The sequence below is a fragment of the Gymnodraco acuticeps genome, unplaced genomic scaffold (genome assembly GCF_902827175.1).
Source record: "Gymnodraco acuticeps unplaced genomic scaffold, fGymAcu1.1, whole genome shotgun sequence".
Taxonomy (NCBI): Eukaryota; Metazoa; Chordata; class Actinopteri; order Perciformes; family Bathydraconidae; genus Gymnodraco; species Gymnodraco acuticeps.
This window is the reverse complement of record NW_022991003.1, coordinates 1,688,736-1,707,790: the sequence shown is the minus strand read 5'-3', so window position 1 is coordinate 1,707,790 and position 19,055 is coordinate 1,688,736. Positions and strand designations below refer to the sequence as shown.

At 43.1% G+C, this 19,055-nt stretch overlaps 1 protein-coding gene across 1 annotated transcript in view; it reads right to left on the bottom strand.

The window, feature by feature from the left end:
- Positions 1-280: 280 nt before the first annotated feature.
- The window catches only part of peak1 (pseudopodium-enriched atypical kinase 1), a 108,481-nt gene continuing 89,706 nt past the window's right edge, over positions 281-19,055 (bottom strand). Inside the window, 6 exon segments of the mRNA XM_034236130.1 lie at positions 281-3,592; positions 3,595-3,724; positions 3,726-4,115; positions 8,895-9,245; positions 9,247-9,701; positions 15,824-16,038. Coding sequence (XP_034092021.1) covers positions 2,790-3,592; positions 3,595-3,724; positions 3,726-4,115; positions 8,895-9,245; positions 9,247-9,701; positions 15,824-16,038 — 2,344 coding nt within the window. The 3' untranslated portion in view covers positions 281-2,789.

The window sequence follows — 19,055 nt, the reverse complement described above, 5'->3', positions numbered from 1 at the left end:
GGCTGCGGGGTGCTAGAGACGGGAGCATGTTGATACGACCTTCCTAGCCGGAGATATGGCCGCATTTTACAATAAACTTCCGTTGGGTCGCTTAAAAACAAAATCGCAAATCGAATCGCAATGTCTGTCAGAAAAATCGCAATTAGATTATTTCCCCAAATCGTGCAGCCCTACTTTAAACCACTCCTTTCTTTTACAATCGGTACTAAAACTCCAGTTATTCTCTAGAGGAGTAAATAAATCAAGCATACCACATAAGCAATAACACAATGGCACAAAGTGTATTTATAAAAACATATATTTATTGTTCTGTTACTGTTGGTTAACTTGATCAACAATAAATGGAGGCAGGCCAGGAGACTAACTGTACACATTTTAAAAGAAAGCCTTAGAGAGCTTCAGTTTTTCTGTTCAGTGGCAATCAACAATGCAAAGAGAGAGAGAAACAGCTGATGATGTCGGGTTGAATGGTGTGTTCAAAAGTCATTCTCCAGCCTCTTCCCAAAGTGGTTCATCTCCTAAGCTTTACACGAGGGGTAAAAATACTGTACATTGTTCTGTATGTAAGGGGTTTGAAGAATAATATTTGTGTATGAATCCTCTGTGTAGGACAATGATTTCCCTCCCTTCAAAACAAGCGAAGAAAGTCAAGCTTTCAAAATGAATAAAATGATAATTAGACTCAAAGACAGAAATAGAGGTGCTCCGTACGCGACAAAATAGTGTGTGGATTAAAATAGATAAAGGTTATATATTTATACTATATATACTATATAAAGGCTTAAATCTCTAGATACAAGGACAGCCACCAGTGCTGTCCACACACACTCCTTAGTACACAAAACCTTTAAATGCAGCAACACACTCACACCTGCTTTGTCTCGTTTGCGCTCCGTGGACCGTCTCGTACTGCAGTAAAAGGATCACAGGACATTTCAGGACACAAGCTAAAGAGCTGCAGATAACCAGAGAAAAGAACACCAAGTACAGATTACATGTGAATTAACGATGCTTTTCAGAGGGTTTCACCATAAACGCAGTAAAAAGTGGAAGCAATGAGTTGTTTTCATGGTGGCTTGATAGGCTACTACCAGTGACTCTAAGCTGAAAGGTACAGATCAATAACACCGAGCTCATTTAATTAAAGCAGAATGAATCCGTTGAGTGACAGGAAGTGAGCATCAATGCCATCGTACAGTATTGGCAGGATGACAAGAAAGTGGACGGGGAACAAGACAGGAGGAATAGAGGCGAGTCTCTCTCTCTTCAAGGCTGTGGATGATTCTTCTTCATATGTGAAACTAAGTGGTTCAGCTGGAAGATGAGTGAGTCTCCGAAGCAGATGAGACCAGGTCCAAAAAAATGTCTGTTTCAGTCCACGCAAAACCTTTACATTCCACACGCTGCAAAAACAAATCCAGTTCCTCAAATTCCCCCGGGAACTTTTCTCAAACTCTCCTGCACCCTCGCGTATTCAGTCTTCACCGAGGACGTTCACACTGAATGTGAAAAATGTCATCTGTAAACGCAGAACCGTCCGAAAACAACTTGACAAAAACAACGCAACAGACGAAGAAACGTTTTTTTCCGCAGTCCCTGAAACATCCCTGTCTCCCATCCACTGTAAGAAGTCCGGTTCACTTGCAGGAAATGGATCAGTTTATGTGCCACAGAACTAATGGAAGGTTAGTAAAAGACTGCTTGAAATGTTCTAATCTCCAAAGGAAATAAACAAAAATAGTCATTGCACATACTCCGGCTAGAAAGCAAGCTAACAGCCGAAGAAGTTGTGTCCCATTTTCGCTTCAAAGTGTTTGAAACATAAGCCGAAATTAACTCAGTGTTAACCACTAACGTGTGGCATGGAACAACATCATTCAACTCCACACTGGCTTTTGTAATCACAAATAAAGAGTGACATCTCACTTTGAGTCACGGCTAAAACCCAATCTAGTTATTGTCATGTCGGACTGCATTATGTAACAAACTGAAATGAACATCTCTTGTAAAAATGTGTCGAAGTATCTTTAAACTATCTACGTGGATGATTTGTGGCAGATCTTTGGCTTCAGTGGTTTTTTTCATTCGTCTAGAAAAATGATTTGATTCGTTTTTTCCCCCCAAATATGTTTAATCTGAAGTGTCTTTTCTTTATCTTCTTCTGAAAATTGTGTTTTGAAAATCTCAGATATATCTCAACTTCTGATGCTTTCTGAAGTCTAGATGATTACGATAGAGTTTTGATGTGTAACATAAAATCCCCACTTTATTCCATTTGATGGAGTGGAGACGGCTGCCATGCAAACCATTTAAAATATCATGATATCTGTAGTCTTGAAGGACTGAAACATTTCAAAAAGTCCCTCACACATTTGGTAAATCTCTTCAATCTGGAACTTTTAGCGTTTGAACATTTGAGATGTGACGGGCTAAAGCAACAGATGAAGCGATTAAAGAAGAGACGTCGCTGCCAGGAGCCAGAATGACGTCAACCTGCTAATAATGTTTCAGTTTGCTTTAGACAGCCACTTCATCTGCGGGACTCTGAACCGTCCCGCTGTTGCTAATGAGCGCTCAGAATAACCGTGATGGTGATGGATGTGAACGCCTCACTCTGTGGAGCGATGTGTTCATGAAGGCAACACAGACACACCCAGCCCAGGAGTTTTATGTGAGCACTGCAACAACAAAGCTGACTATACGCTTACATCACACATTAGCCTGAGCAGAGGGGGCCACACAGGGGGGAAGTTGGACCTGTTGCCATAGTAACAGCTGGCTGGAGTAGCTCAGAGTGGCTGCGTCGGGTGGAGGGTTTGTGTTTGATGGCTCTGGGACTGGGGATGGGGCTGCGGCTGCTGCAGGATGTGCACCACCCGGCTCAGCGTGTCCGTGGAGGCGAAGGCCAGGTACTGACAGCACAGCCAGTCCTCCAGGCTCACGCCGCACGCCGCGTCCAGAGAGCGCTCCGCAAACTTTATCATCATCAGCGTCCGCTTCAGGTCCAGCCAGTTCTGGAGGGTGGCCTCGCGCTGGCTGGAGGTCGCCCCCGACATGGGCCCCGAGCTGCTGCAGCCCAGTGCCTGGAACAGGTCCTCCCGGGGGCCCCAGAGCAGGCACTGCAGGCAGGCCCGGGCCTCCGACATGCGGATCCTCTCCGAGGGGTTGACGGTGAGCAGCAGGCGGGCGAGCTGCTGCAGGCCCTGAGAGTAGAGCGAGCGCACGGGCAGCGGCGGCAGGTCGGCCCACGTGTACTCTCGCTCCTTCAGCTCCGGCGTCTCCTCAAAGGGGTTCGGCCGGTGCAGCATCTCGTAGATGAGGATCCCCGTCTGGAACTCGTCACACTTGCGGTACTGAGTCGCTGTGACGATTTCCGGCGCGAGGCGTGATTGGTCGCGCAGCGTTCCGGGGTCGGAGGCCACGAGAGCCGTTTTCTGTTTGGCTTGAGAGAAGTTGCTGATGATGAGGCGGGCGGGGCAGGTGGCGTTGGCAGCGGCACCGGCGGGGGTCGCACCAGAACTGCTGCTCCCCCCACTGCTGCTGCTGTTGTTGTTGTTGGGCTCCAGGGGGTCCGTATTCCAGGGGTTTCCAGGTGGCAGTGCACCAGCAGCAGGTTCTCCAGCCGCAGGTCGCAGTGCGTCACGTGGTAAGGCTTCATGTGCTCCAGGCCAGAGCACAGCTGCAGCAGCAGGAGGCAGACCTGCCGCTCGTACAGCTCCGGGTTTGTGGGTGTGTCGCGCCACGCCCTCCCGGACAAAGTCGGCCACCGTCTGGAAGGGCACCTCGCGGGTGATCACCACCACGCGGCTCCTCAGGCGGCCCACCGTGTTCATGTGACCCGCTGCTGGGGTTTCATCTAGTTTACCGTTTGGAGCTTTGGAGTCTGTTGTCTTTGTAACCCTCTCAATGTCTTTCTCTTTCTCCTTCACATCTTCCTCCTCATCCTCTTCCTCCTCCGTACCTTCCTCCTCCTCCCAGGGCAGCAGGCGGCCGGGCACATCAGCCAGGAAGTGTCCACAGTCCTGCTGGATGTTGAAGTGCACGGCCAGGCTCTGCCTCACTGCCAGGCTGTGGAAGAACTGCTGCTGGGTCTCCTTCACTTTGCTCCGACAGATCTGCAGAAATAAACATAATAAAGACAACCTTTTAATATATGTAAGGTTTGAGCTGTAAAACCTCTCATGATGAAGATATAGGAGAAATACAATTTACCAAACTACCAATACTGATATTAAAGATATGTTGTATTAGTCTAGTTGCCTAATGATCCAATGAAAGGACAAAAAATAGACCTTACTTCAAAGTGTGTCTCCACAGCCTGATACTTATTATTACCGTGTGCCATAGAGCTCCATTGTTGTCCAATGACTATAAAAAGTGCACTAATGAGCCACACTGTTGCACTGGGTATCATTTCCCTCTATTACCATGAACACAGGCAGTGTCCTTTATTGAGTCAGTCGCACACACACCTCCCTTCTCACTGCAATTATCCCTCGAGCACTGAATGTGTACAAATACTCTGAAAAAAATAGTCCCAGACAAATTCCTTCTCTCTAAGGGGTGTCTTCTAAAATAAACAGCTGCTCTGGAGAATTATTACAATTGAAAATAAAATGACATTCATATTTTGCACCAGTTTTAAAGATTCACATCTTCACTAAATATACATGCTGGCATTGAGAGCCACAGAGTAAGGAGGTCGGAGAACTGAGGGTTAAGATACATAAGGACATTTGCTTTTTTTTATGATGAACAATCATTTTATTTGATAGATGTTTCTGCATGTAAATGTTTCACTTCCAAGCACTTGTGAAAACCTCTGCAATTACTATAGATCTTTCATTCCAAATACAATTAGAATGAATAGAAATGGCCTCACAGGGAGACACCATCAGGGAACAAATACACAATGCAAGCCGAGAATGCACAGTCAGTGTGAAACCAAATATTTTCTAGGTTTTAAAACTCTCCGTCCTGCTCCGATTCTCTGGAGCATTTCCGCAAATAATATTTAAAGCGGAGCGTAACATGGAGCAGAGTTCAGGCTGTCACCACCGCGTCTGTCTGGAGCTCAGTGACAGTCAGCAGCTCTCTGTGTGTCTGCACTGTGATCACAGCACAGAGGAGAGGAGTGATGATCGTCTCTGCACACGTCACTACATTTACTAAAATACCAGCAGAGCGGGAAAAGTCATGAGATGTTACTAAGATATTTTCGGCTGAACAGTGCGAGTTATTTGTAGTAATGATCTTATTCACACTTTAACTTGAGCACAAAATACTCTTCACTTTAATTTAAGCACACATTGGAATGACTAAAATATAATTGAAATAGATTTTTAGATTCAGAGTACGAATCTGTGGGGCCAAAAGAAAATGAATCTAATGAGAGCAGCTTTAATATGAATTAGAGCTATTATTTCTGATGCTGTGTAGTGCTAATGATGGCATTGTGTGTCTGTGAAGGTGCACTGCATGGTCATTTGTTTATATATATTAATTTCCCCAAAAATGGTTTATCTAAAAATCGAATCTCATAAAAAATCTGATTCAAAGTCTTTTAAGTATTTCGCAATGGGACTGCTGTAGAAAAAGCAGTGATGGGGCATGGATGGATTAGGACCTTTCTCTTCCAAACACACTGTGTAACGCTTTAGGAATGTGCATGTTTACTAATGTTTGTTCAGACATGTTGGCTCCGAGACTCCAGCTGTCTCCTGATAACGCTTAAGGACAAATATGTACATTTTTCGTCGATTATATATCAGATTTTCTAAGCAGTATTCCTGATTCTAACACCAAGGTTAACAGGTAATCCTTTTAATTGACTGATTCCTTAACGCTGACATTTCAGAGATACTTGAACGTACACTGACTCACGTGCTGAATTCCACACAGATATGCTAAAAGTGGATTATGAATAATTAGCACAGCATTAAAAATGTCATTTGCAGAAGGATCAACTTCACTTGGGGTGTGAAAGACGGCAGGAGGAAGAGCACATTAAAGTAGTGAGTTGGGGAAGGATTAATTGGGAGGCTAGGACCAGTATGCTGCTCCTGGTTGCCTCATTTATGGATGAGCATCATAAAAGACTTTCTCTTGAAGGCCTGCTGATAATAGGAAGGCTTTGAAGTGCTGTGGGGCGCAGATCGCTTGGTGTAAATTATGCAACCTTCATCCATATCTGCTTAGCTTTAGAGCTCACACACACACACACACACACACACACACACACACACACACACACACACACACACACACACACACACACACACACACACACACACACACACACACACACACACACACACACACACACACACACACACACACACACACACACACACACACACACACACAGGTTTCATTGTACAAGGTTGTGCCCTGAAGGCTCGAAGATTAAGTGCCAATATTTCCGCACAAACATTTTCCTCCACCTTCGGTTAAGAGAGTGGGAGGAGATTCCTCGACACAAAAACAAAATACAAGGATCCATTGTGTCCAAGGCAACTGGAGAAACTACCAGACTCCCATTTTATCTTATCTCAACGCAGGGAGAAAGCAAAAGCCAAATACCAAAAAAGCACACGCTAATGAATTCAAACCATAAAAAAGAAGTTTCTTACATGATTTAGTCTGGCCTAAAGCAAGAAGATGTATATGTTTGCAAAATAAAACTGCTTTGATGGGAAAGTGGGACAAAGTATACGTTGTATTTTGTTGGACGAACGCACTTATTGTAAGTCGCTTTGGATAAAAGCGTCAGCTAAATGCAATGTAATGTTAGTTAAAGGAGAGGTGTCATGGCCATTTCCACTGATCATAATTCCATTGTTGAGATCTACTAGAATAGATTTATACTGTGCAATTTTCCAAACTCACATTGGTTTCGCATACAGCATCTCTGTAAACTACGTGTATTCAGCAGTATTCACTCTCTCCACTAAACGGCTCGTTGCAGCTCTTGCCCCCCCCCTCCCTGTGAGCACAGTGTGCTCCGTTTGGTCGGGACGTTGTGAATCGCGCTGAGCTCCGTGGAGGTGTGATTTCCTTGTTTAGCGATACACAGCCAAACTCATCCTGAGCACACACAAAGTCACAGCCGAAGTAAAAACAATAAGTGTGGCTTGATATTGAGTAAGAAAAGGGTTGATAAACGCTGTGAGAATGGGTCTGCAGAGAGAATGGGTCTGCAGAGAGAATGGGTCTGCAGAGAGAATGGGTCTGCAGGGAGAATGGGTCTGCAGAGAGAATGGGTCTGCAGAGAGAATGGGTCTGCAGAGAGAATGGGTCTGCAGAGAGAATGGGTCTGCAGAGAGAATGGGTCTGCAGAGAGAATGGGTCTGCAGAGAGAATGGGTCTGTAGAGAGAATGGGTCTGCAGAGAGAATGGGTCTGTAGAGAGAATGGGTCTGCAGAGAGAATGGGTCTGCAGAGAGAATGGGTCTGCAGAGAGAATGGGTCTGCAGAGAGAATGGGTCTGCAGAGAGAATTTCTCCGCGATCCCAACTGTCTGTTATCAGCCTGCAGCCAGGGAGGAGAAATCAGCAGAGCTGCCTGCACTGAGTGTGTGAGGAAGTCGTGGATTGGTCAATTTGGACCAATCAGCGGAGGCTTAACGTAACGGCTCCGCGGACGTAACGTAACGGCTCCACGGATTGGCCCATTTGGTTCCGGGTGCCGCATGACCGTATCGCGTCATAGTTCTGGGCGTGGCTACTGGGTGCTTCTACGACACAGCACCCAGGAAGTAAAAAATGGACAATGACGTTTCACCAACGAGGCGTTTTGGGGAGGTATTTTCTGTGTTAGAGTTTTACTCACTACAGGGTGTACTTTGAGGGTTTTGACTCTGCACACCGCTTACATGCATAAAAACCTTCATAACACACAAGGGGACGGGTAATAACCGGAAAAGCATGACATGGGACCTTTAAGTTGTGTTTTCAATAGTATGTGTAGTTGAAAGCTGTAGTAATACGCAGTAATGGTACTTTCGGCATCTAGCAGTACCATAAACTGGACAAAATCAACTCTAAATCTTTAAGTTATGTTCACATCGAGTGGTTTTACATTGAAACATTATTATAATTAGGTTTATTATTGATTAATATGCTAATGATGTCCTTGATTAATGATTGGCTTATGAAATGTTAAAACATAGTACAATTACAATGTTATAAAACAGAAACAAGTCAATCCTTTCATTTGATTAGCTGGAGCAAGTCAATGATGAAACATACCTGAAATGATTAATGATCACCAAAATAGTTCCGTCATCTTGTAAGTGATTTTATGTCACTAAAAGACGTGTTATTGTTGCAGTGATGCAGCATGTATCTCCTAAATAAACAAATGATGTGGATTCTATTAGATTAAAGTTGGCAGGAGAAGTGAGCATGATTCTCTGTATAATGACATTGCAGTAAACACTGGACTTTAAGAAAATCTATAAAGGGCTCGAGGCTAGAGGAAGCATGTTTGAAGCTTCATATTATACCAGCATTATACTGTGAATAAAAACGGATAGAGTCGATCTTAATGTTGTTGCCGGGCAGAATAAACTGATTTATAATTGCATTGCGAAGCACCTTGAGATGACGTTGTTTTTAAAGAGTGCTATCGTGTGTATGAGGCTCACTGGCAGTGAATGTAGTTGATTACTTTAGTTGTTGTTATTGTTTGTTTGTGTTCTTTGTAATGATTTTTTCTCTTTGTACATACAATCAGTACAGAACACTGTCTCATTTGTATGCATACATGTTGCTTTCCATCTCTAAATGACAAACACTGTTTATGCATTGTCGAAACAGAAAGTGTGGTATATATATGAAATGTATTATTATTGTTATTATTGTTATTATATTATAAACAGGTCAGATATCTCACCTTGATGGCGTAGTTGACCAGTGGGTCCTTGGCGTAGGAGGCGGTGTAGTACACAGCGTCCCCCGCCTCGCAGCAGGGTCTCCCGGTGGTCAGCCTGAAGTGAGACCAGCTGTCAGTACCGAATCTCAAGTGGTCCTTCTGACCGGCCATGAAGCGGTCCTCGCACTTTGCTGAGAGCTTCCTCAGTGTGTCTGTGTGGAGCCCCCGGATCCTCCCCACCACCTCGTCCCAGCTGTCCAACCCCCGGTACAGAGCGGGTCTCTGGGCTTTGGAGCCTCCGGCAGCAGCAGCAGCAGCGCCTCGACCCGCTGAACGACCCCTCCCGGCCAGAGACTCTGTGCTCAGATAGGCCCCTCCTCTCTCTGCTCGTCGTGGCGCTGGGTGCAGCAGACGCAGGTTGAGGAACCAGAGAGGACACGCTGTTAGTGGGGCGGACTTTGTTAGTAGCAGCTGATCTCTCCAGAGAGTCCCCGCTCTCCTGGTCGTGGACGCGGTGAGGCTCGGAGCTGAGGGAGGAGCTCTGGCTGGCCGTCTCCCACGTGGAGTCCAGGTCGTAGATGGGGTTGGCCACACTCAGGTTGGTGCCCCCAGGGCGAGCCTCAGCCCGGGCTCTCAGGACAGAGTCTTTGCCGGCGAGGTTGGGTTCGGTATTGGAGCGAGGAACGTTCTTCTTAGGTAGAGGGGGTGGTGTTGCCTTCAGGGCCGGCTGGTCAGCAAGGCTGTCCAGATCGATGGAGGCTAACGTATCGTTGGATGCTTTGATGTTTCGGGGTTGTTTCAGTGGGATCATGTTTGCTCTGGATTGACCTACAGGAAAGAAAGATAACAACATGTTTATTGGATGAACAAGAATCAGTCCAATTCAGAATGCTGAAACCAAAGTGCAAGACACATGGCAGTTTGAAACAGCAGGAAATACAGCTTTAATTCATCTGATTTATCGTTAATACATTTAGATAATGTAATGACCGCTTAGGCAGCTTGCGTTGGTGGAAAGTAACATACTGTGATTAGTGAACAGAAAAGTACATTTATTTCCACATTGGACATGGGTACAATTTACTTACTTAGTACTTGGACATATATACACTTATGTATTTCCAGTTTATGCTACTTTACATTATTGCTCCACAATATTACTCAGGGGAATATTGTGCTTTTACTTCACTGCATTTCTCTCAAATCAATATTTTTCATGGCAGCTTCAGCAATGAAATCACCATTATTACCGTTATTAGTGGCATCAAAATATTCACTGAATAAATATTGGTTCAAAAAGGCAAACGTTTCAGGATCTAAAAGGTTGCCGTCAAAACTGAATAAATTGGATATGTTAATACATTTTTTTGATCAAATGTGAATAACTGAATGTCACCTTCCAAAAGACAGATCAGAAGTCTTAACAGCTGAAAGTATAAAAACGACACTGAATGTATCCTACTCTCTTTTGCCACCAGTATTCCCCTGTCTGCCACATGGTGCTTCCAGCCGCCCTCTGGCTTGCTGCCTCTCTTACAGACGAGAGGCTGGCACAAGGATTTATGCTGCGGCACGTGAGAGAACTAATGGCCTTGAGGAAAATCCAAGCCAGAGAGCAGGACAGCTGGGCTCAAGTCGCCCCTCCAACCGTCCAGCTGCTCAATCTGCAGTTGTGTTCAGCAGCGAGGCTTAAAGAGGCAGCGTAGAGCGCATCCATCAGTGACCTTATTTTCTGGGCTGGTGGTGGGAGGGAAGTGAAGGGTTGAGGGGTTGATTAGACAACCTCCATGTTCTCTTGAGTCAAGGACCACAGAGGCAGATGTGTCAGAGACAAGCTGCAATATGAAAAGATCAGACTGAGCCGTGCCACTTGCATTGTGGGAATATAACAGCCTCATAGTTTTAATTGAGCGGGTGTACGAGGTCACAGACAACCCTACTGCACATCTTTAAACTCACCAGGGAGTACCCCAGTTTCTAGGAGGATCACGATGAGAGGCTGCTGAGTGTTTTAAGATGTCTTTCAAAGTCACATCTTTTGCCAAATGATCCTCCATCCCTACGATGAAGGCATTTCGTCGAACAAATGCCTTTCAGAAATTCTTGTTAAACGCTACGAGTGACTCATCACGTGTGCTTGACGCTGACATCATTTTTAAGAAAGCAGACGAAGCCTTAAGAAAGAGCAGTCAGGATAAAGTAAATGAGTCTTGGTAATCCTCCCTGGAACGGGTGTATTTAATGTGTTCCTTCACCAATCTGCAGTAATCCATCCAAGAAACAACCTCCCTCTTCAAGTCAGAGGCAACTTCTGTGGCAGCAGTGTGGCTGTAACTAAATGCCAGCAGACTAACTCAGTTTGTGAATGTAAACAAGTAATACTTTAATGTTCAGAAATAAAAAGTGATGGTTAAACAACCTGCTGGGGGGACAGAAAACCCCACATGGCTAAGTAATGTGCTAATTATTTTGTCAATTGCTCTATCAATATATAGTTTAGTCTGTTATCTTTCAATTTGATATAAAAAAATGGGCATTCAAATAGTTTTCAGAGCCTGAATTGGACGTCTTCACATTTATTTTCCTCTTATTTTCCTTTATACTGAATAAATAGTTGGGAAGTATTCTCCCATTACCAAACATTATCAAACTGTGTTCCATTATTTCTATTTTAATACACTTTTCATTGTAATCCCTAGGGGTGTAACAAAGGGCATTTAAACATAATACAAAAGGCTCTTAGCTTATTCTTAATCCAATCCAATCCATTTCATTTCTATAGCACATTTAAACAAAGTGCTGTACACCAATAACTGTGTAAAAACATAATATAAATACATACAAACAGACAGGACATGAAACAAATGTAAAACACGAGACGATGAAACCAGATCAGAAGCCACAGACTGTGAAACGTTCCTACATGACGTAAAAACTATCCAAAACACTAGTAAGATAAAAACCCAATGTAAAAGCACAAGTGTCACCTGGCCTGTAAAAGCCAGGGAAAAGAAGTGGGTTTTTAAACGAGATTTAAAAACAGGCAGAGTTGGAGCAAGTCTAACCTGGAGGGGGAATTCATTCCATAACTTTGGAGCTGCAACAGCAAAGGCTCCGTCTCCTCGCTGCTTTAACCTCGATTTTGGGACGACCAGAAGGAGTCTGTCAGCAGACCTCAGTGACCGTGTGGGTGTGTATGGTTTTAAAAGATCTGCCAGGTACGATGGGGCTAAACCGTTTAGGGCCTTGTATGCGAACAGTAAAACATTTTATTGGATTCTAAAACAGACTGGTAGCCAGTGTAACGAGGCGAGTACAGGCGTAATATGTTCACGCCTGCCTGTCCTTGTAAGGAGGCGCGCAGCAGCATTCTGGACCAGCTGTAGGCGTGACAGGGAAGCCTTGGTTACTCCAATATACAGAGCATTGCAGTAATCCAGTTTAGTGGATATTTCAGTTTAGTGGACATTTCATTAAGGAACTTAGTTTAGTGGATATTTCATAAAGGAACATGAAATCTAACCTGGTATCCAATCTTTGATAAATTAGACAGTGTAACATATGATGCATCCTAAAAAGCAAAAACCTCAAAATAGTGTTGCGCAGTAATTGAAACAGAAAACAACGTCATTATTTTCAATTTACAACACAGTGATGCTCAACTGAACTCCTGACCTGTGTCCTTCTCCATGGGATAAAAGAGTGTCAAAAGCTCTCCAGAATCTTATCCGGATTAAAAGGATGATTGTATTTTCTTCTCCTCGTGATCAAAAGCCTTAAGTGTCTGAAACAACTCCTTTGCTTTTGCTTTCTATGACCTTAATCCAAATCTGAAAAACGCACTCAGACAAATTGCTATATATAGAAATTCCGTTGTTCTGTTTTGAAGACAATCCGTTTGCAACTCTAGAGCACAATATAATGAGAAGCAGACAAAGGAACTTGTTGCCGTAGCCGAGTGATTACTGTTCAGTCCTCATGGTTCAAAAACGCGATGCAGGAGGTGGGTAGAATAAAGAAGAAAAGAGAGGAGAAAGGAAGTGAGAGCAGAGGAGGGGGTGGCTCGAGATGGTAAAAGTGAGAGAAGTGACAGAGAAAGAGAAATATAAATAGGCAAGGGGGTGAGCAGGAAGAAAACAGAGACACACAAAGGGGACAGCTGGTGAAATAGATGATTACTGAAAGATAAGGAGGAAAAACGAGCCTACCTCAAGTCCACTAATGCCTCAAAGCTTTAAGGTGTGTTAAGGTGTTTAAGCAGAGTGAAGCATCCCTCCCTGCTTCCATCTCTGAGAATCTGCTGGTGCCAACAGGCTCAGCGCTCCCACCAATACTGGAGATTTGTCTGTGAGCGAGGCAGCGAGCGCTCTGCCTCCTACTGCCTGATGCTCTGATTAAAACACCAGTGTGGGTATACTGAGAGAGAGACTCTAAGAGGATGTGATTCTCTACTGAAATGTGCAAACAGAGTATTACTGGAGAAGCAAGTGTACAGCAGAGAGCGAGGCAAATCACTAGTTTTAGTGCTCATCTGACAATAGACAAGACACAATTGGAAACTTCAATCCCACTCAGAGACAAGGTTGTCAATCTTAAAGGCCACACACACTACGGTGAAAATGTGTAGTGTTACTGAACAATGCTTGAAAGCCCTCCTGACACGTTCCTTATTAGCAACACGAAGAAGAGTAAAAATCAGGCTGCAGGCAGCTCATTATAACTCGTCCAGAGAGCTTTTAACATATTCAAAATATATACACCAGAAGAGCCAGAGTGCACTCAGATTCATAAAAAAACACACAGTTTCTCCAGTCAATCCCTTCATAAAAGCCACATATATTTTAAAATCTCACAAACATGAAGGACCTTAGTACTGTATCTGCTCCACAAACCCACACTATCCACTTTCCATGTCCATTTTTTCTCACCACCACTTCATCTAAGCGAAGTTCTTTCACCAAAAAGGTTGATGTGTTAAGTGGTCAGCTATGTTTGACAGCTGTGTCAAAAATAGCTGCTCCTTCTATCTTTGCTTCAAAAAGCCTGCACATCAAAATCTGGTCCTCAGCTGCTGACAAAGTCTAATGACGAAATGTCACGTCTACTGTCAACTAGTCACAAACAGGCCCCCAAACAGACACTATAATGGAGGAACTTTGTTGTCATGGTATTTCAGGAATGTGATGTTGCAGTCCACAATAGAAACAATCTGAACATTGCTGTCTTGCTCGACATTTGGGGGTGGTGGGCTTAAAGAAATGCCTCGTCAGACCAAGCAATTAGGAATGTCAGGAACAAAGACAGGATCATAATTAGTCTATGAGGCTAAAAGCTTCCATGACACTAATAGCAGTACCGTGGTCAGTCATGCAATACGTTCTGTTGTAATGTGGCTAATAGTGCAGCCCTAATTCCAAAGCTTCAATCATCCCATGGTTTCAGAAACCCAACAAGAGAACGACACAAATGGCATGAGACACAGAGAGAGCAAAACATGTACATGAATGTTGATTTATGCGAGTGAGGGATCCACTTCTTTGAATAGCCAGAAACAAATCGTTCAGATCTTAAAAATTATGAACTAATCTCAGGGCAGACATGTTCACCCTTAATAAACATACAATACTTTGAAGTATTCTGGATCCAAAGTTACGGGATGGATGTGTTGAGATCTAGAGCTCAGCAGGGAATACATTATGACTTGTCACTTGTGGAGGTGCAGATGCTGAAGAAAAGTATAATTAGCCCTTTAGCAGTGAAGTGAACTGCCAATTGTGTGGGGAGACATATTCTTACAAAATGCACCCGCTGACTAAAGTAAGTCTTACAGAAATGGCAAACAGAGCATCTGTAAGGAGAAATGTGGTGCTTTCAAAAATAATCTGTGCTCAGTTTCAAAAGTCGTATTTATCTTTTAAAGACCTGGAAAGAGTTATTAACGCCTTTGTGACCTCAAGACTGGACTATTGTAACGCTCTGTATGTGGGTATGGACCAGGCATCAATTAAACGCCTGCAGCTAGTCCAAAACGCAGCTGCACGTCTCCTGACTGGCCACAAAAAGCGTGACCACATCACCCCGATTCTGGCCTCACTACACTGGCTTCCAGTCCGGTTCAGAATTGATTTTAAAATCCTTTTATTTGTTTTTAAAGCACTAAATGGGTTGGCTCCGGCCTATATAGCTGAACTCCTCCAGCGCTACACCCCAGGCAGAGCCTTAAGATCTGCTGACCAGCTGCTGCTGGTAGTGCCTAAGACTAGGCTCAAAACCCGAGGGCACCGATCCTTCGCAGCAGCTGGCCCCAGGCTCTGGAACACTCTGCCCCTCCATGTGAGGTCGGCCCAGACCCTAGGGGCTTTTAAATCCACACTGAAGACACACTACTTCTCTCTGGCCTTCTAGTTAGAGTGGGTTCACGACTCCTGACTGTTCCATGTGTTGCTTTATCTGTTGTGATTTATTGTCTTTTATTGTGATGTAATGTGTTTTTATGTGTTTAAATTACATGTACAGCACTTTGGCTCGACCAAAATCGTTTTTAAATGTGCTCTACAAACAAAATTTGATTTGATTTGAAAATATACAAATCAATACAACAATCTAACGTGAATTGGACTATGGGGTCTAACTACATAACTTTTGTTCAATGCTCTGAAGAGTGTGGTGAAGATGCTTGCTGTAAATAACAAATAAATAAACACTATGTGGAAGCATTATGACTTTAATTTGTTTAAAATCAGTAAACTTGTAAAGTAGTGGCTGTTATGTCATTTTTTTGAGAGGGTAGTCCTAAGCAAAACAAATTTGTTTTTTGAACAATAACAGCTTGGAGACTTTGGGGTTCCCGTACCTACACAGCCCTGTACACGTGCTATTTTAAAACCATGCTTTAATTTGTATGATACACCAGTTAAAACCCAACAATTCATATGTGATGTGTGTCTTACCCAGGTTGCTGTATGTGGCGCTGCATTGGCTGGAGGCGGGGGAGTGATTCCCGTCGTCCTCGGGCTCACCCTCGCTGGCTGAGGCTGCCGTGGAGACCTGGTTTGCCGGACCCCCCTCTCCCTCCCCGAACAGCAGCCCCAGATTCACTTTGGCAGGCAGGGAGGCGCCCGGCCCCCCCCCATCCCTGGCAGTGCTGCCACTGACTGGTACCTGGCTGCAGATGAGAGAGACAGGAATGGCTCATTTAGTTATAAAGAACAGCTGGATTAAACTAGTATTGCTTTCCTTCTTACCATGTTCGGGATCTATGATATTTTCCTGGGCTGCACAATTATTTGAAATGTTATCGAATACGCAATATTGACTTAAAGGTCCCCTGTTATACTGTTTTTCATCAATATATTATAGGTCTCAGATATATACAAAACATGTCTCTGAAGTGTTTGGCTCCAAACACCAAACAGATCTTTGCAGCATTACCCATAATCCCCTCTGTTTCAGAGATGTTTCAAAAGTGCTGATTCTCTGTCTGTTACTTTAGATAATAATAATAATAATAATAGATTTATTTTGTTAGCGCTTTTACAGGTGCTCAAAGACGCTTTACAGATATAGTGAAAAGAAAAGAAAGGAACAACAAATAAATATATAGTTAAAGTCAAATAATATAACACACATTAAAAGCCAGATTGAAGAGGTGAGTTTTTGTGAGTTTTCTTTGAGTTTCTTTAGATGAAAATAAGGAGCCCCTCCCCACGCCCCTCTGAGAGATATTTGGTTAAAAAGAACACAATGGTGCTCTAGGAGGAGATTCAGGTGATAATCGGGGGGGGGGTTACCTTGGTTGGTGATTGGCTAATGTTTACATAAGTCAAAATATCGTTATGACATCATAAAGTGGCCAAAATCTGATCAGCTCATTTTCAGACAGGTTTTTATAGAAATGGATCAGGACAAAAAGAGAGAGAATCTTTTTTCCTGAAACTTTCAGAGTCTCTTAACGCAGAGGGGACACATGTTGATGTAGAAGAGACATGAAGAAGTGGATTTTGCATAATAGGTGACCTTTAATAGTGCAATATTAAAATATAAGGAGGCTCAAGATTTATCAAAGACCTTTTGGAATGAAGGATTTTGGAGCTGTAGGGAATTCTAGGCCTATAAATCGCATTCTACAGACTTCAAAAAATATAATTTCTCCTTGTATTTTCTATGATAAAAAGAGCAATGCAATAAATGATCAATCCCTCTGTAATCGCAATGACAAATTCTGACCAATCGGAATTTGTTATTTTTTAAAAACTGATTGAGTTTGTTCATCTCTCTGTTGGTGATAGGGTTCAATTTGACATTAAATATCTGCGAAAACAAATAAAAACAGAAGAAAGTGATAACACTAAGCTCTTATGCTGAGACAGTAATGTTGATAGATGAAAAACGAGATGCTATTGAAGACAGCTTTGGTTGGCGTTCATTTTGTCTTACAGATCACTATCAAACATCAAAGGATATGAAAAGACTTCACTTCATCAGCTCAAGTCTTTCTTCTCAAAAAGTGATGAATTAGATCAGTCACGGCTCTAAATGGGGGGCTTCTGAAGCACGGGTGTGTTTTATAGGTAACACAACTATGTTTTGAAAACCAATCTGCGACAATGGGTCTCTTTGATTTGCGTTTAAAGAGGTGGGAAACGTTTAACCTGTCACAGTAGATTGTTTAAAGAATAGGATAGTTAACACAGATTTAGAAGTGTATTGAGGCATTCTGAAACTTAGCAAGATCAGACAAAATAATATATCCGTGTCAGCTGACAGACATATTTAAATGTGTTTTATGTCTCTGAGTAATGCTGTTCTTCACGATGACTTACATCAGATGAATATATACTAGATGCAGTAGATGAACATTATGATGTATATGTTGCCTTTCCCTTCATTATGTACAGACAGTTGTAGACTCCAGTGATGTGGGTCACAGTATCTCAGGCTGTGGTATCACAGAGTGTTGGGATTGCACAGTGTGAAAGCCCTGGGGGAGCTATAAGACTTGTCGTATACTGAAGCTCATTGCTACATGTGATGCAAGTTATACAGCAGATCGGCCCTGTTGTGGAAATATTTTCCAAGGCCCATAACTTTGACCCAGTGTATCAGTTCAAACTGTCCTGACTGAGCACAGGCACCTGTAACCTTGGCTGCTGTGCTCTCAGTGTTTTGTCTCCCTGTTCCTGCCTGTTGGCGTCAGCTGATAGAGGTGTTATCATTCTATCTTGTTATGCAGCATGTTGATGATGCTCTCTGAACTAGCTAAATACATGGGTCTGGGGTAGAGTTCTTCAGAATTGACGTGGCAACTCTACCGTGAAGTCAGAACCTCTGACTCTTGGACTTGTGATGTGAATCCTCCGGCCGTTAACTCCAAATAAACCATCATGTGTTTGACATCAAAGCTACTGCTCCTACAGTGTCTCCTTCCTGAGTCGGTGACTCCCACTGCATAGCTACACAGAAGTTTCCTCTACAGGCCCCACAGTATGTGTCTCTGAGGTAATGACAGGAACATAATTGCCCACGGGGCCTGTATGTCATGTCATAAAGGTACTATGTGAAGCTTTTGACCATTTGCAATGCCACATTTTTACGAGACAAACAAAACTGACAAGCAAGCAAATGTGATGCCGTTCAAATACAATGGTTTCCCACTATTTCCAAATGTCCAGAAGGAAACATGGATGTCTTAAATGTAACTCTGAAAAATACTTTTTAAAAAGATCTCAGGAAGGAAACGCATTCAACATGTTTGTTGGAAGGTAACAGACTATTTGTTTTGGTGAGTAAAATTGAATATGATACAATATGTTTGCAAAAAACAGAAAATGTATCAATGAAGACGAAATATATTTTTATGAAAACTGATGGTAAAAGCGCAGAAGAGTCTTTATTGTCAAATATTGACCAAGGCTTCTTCCGATTGTTGTATAGTTATTATGAAAGTTGCTCATCTGCTGGTTTTTTACAATTTCTAATATTTCGCAAGCTAACCGGCTAACTGTTATCCCCTAAATGATAACAGGGATACAAATACAGATACAATCATTGGTTCCTTAAGAGCTGATAATAAACACATTGAGTTCAATCTTGATATAGCCCTCCATCACAACATAATTATCAGCAGAGCACATCTAGGAACGTTTTGCAATATAGCAAACATATTTGCTTTACAGAATACAA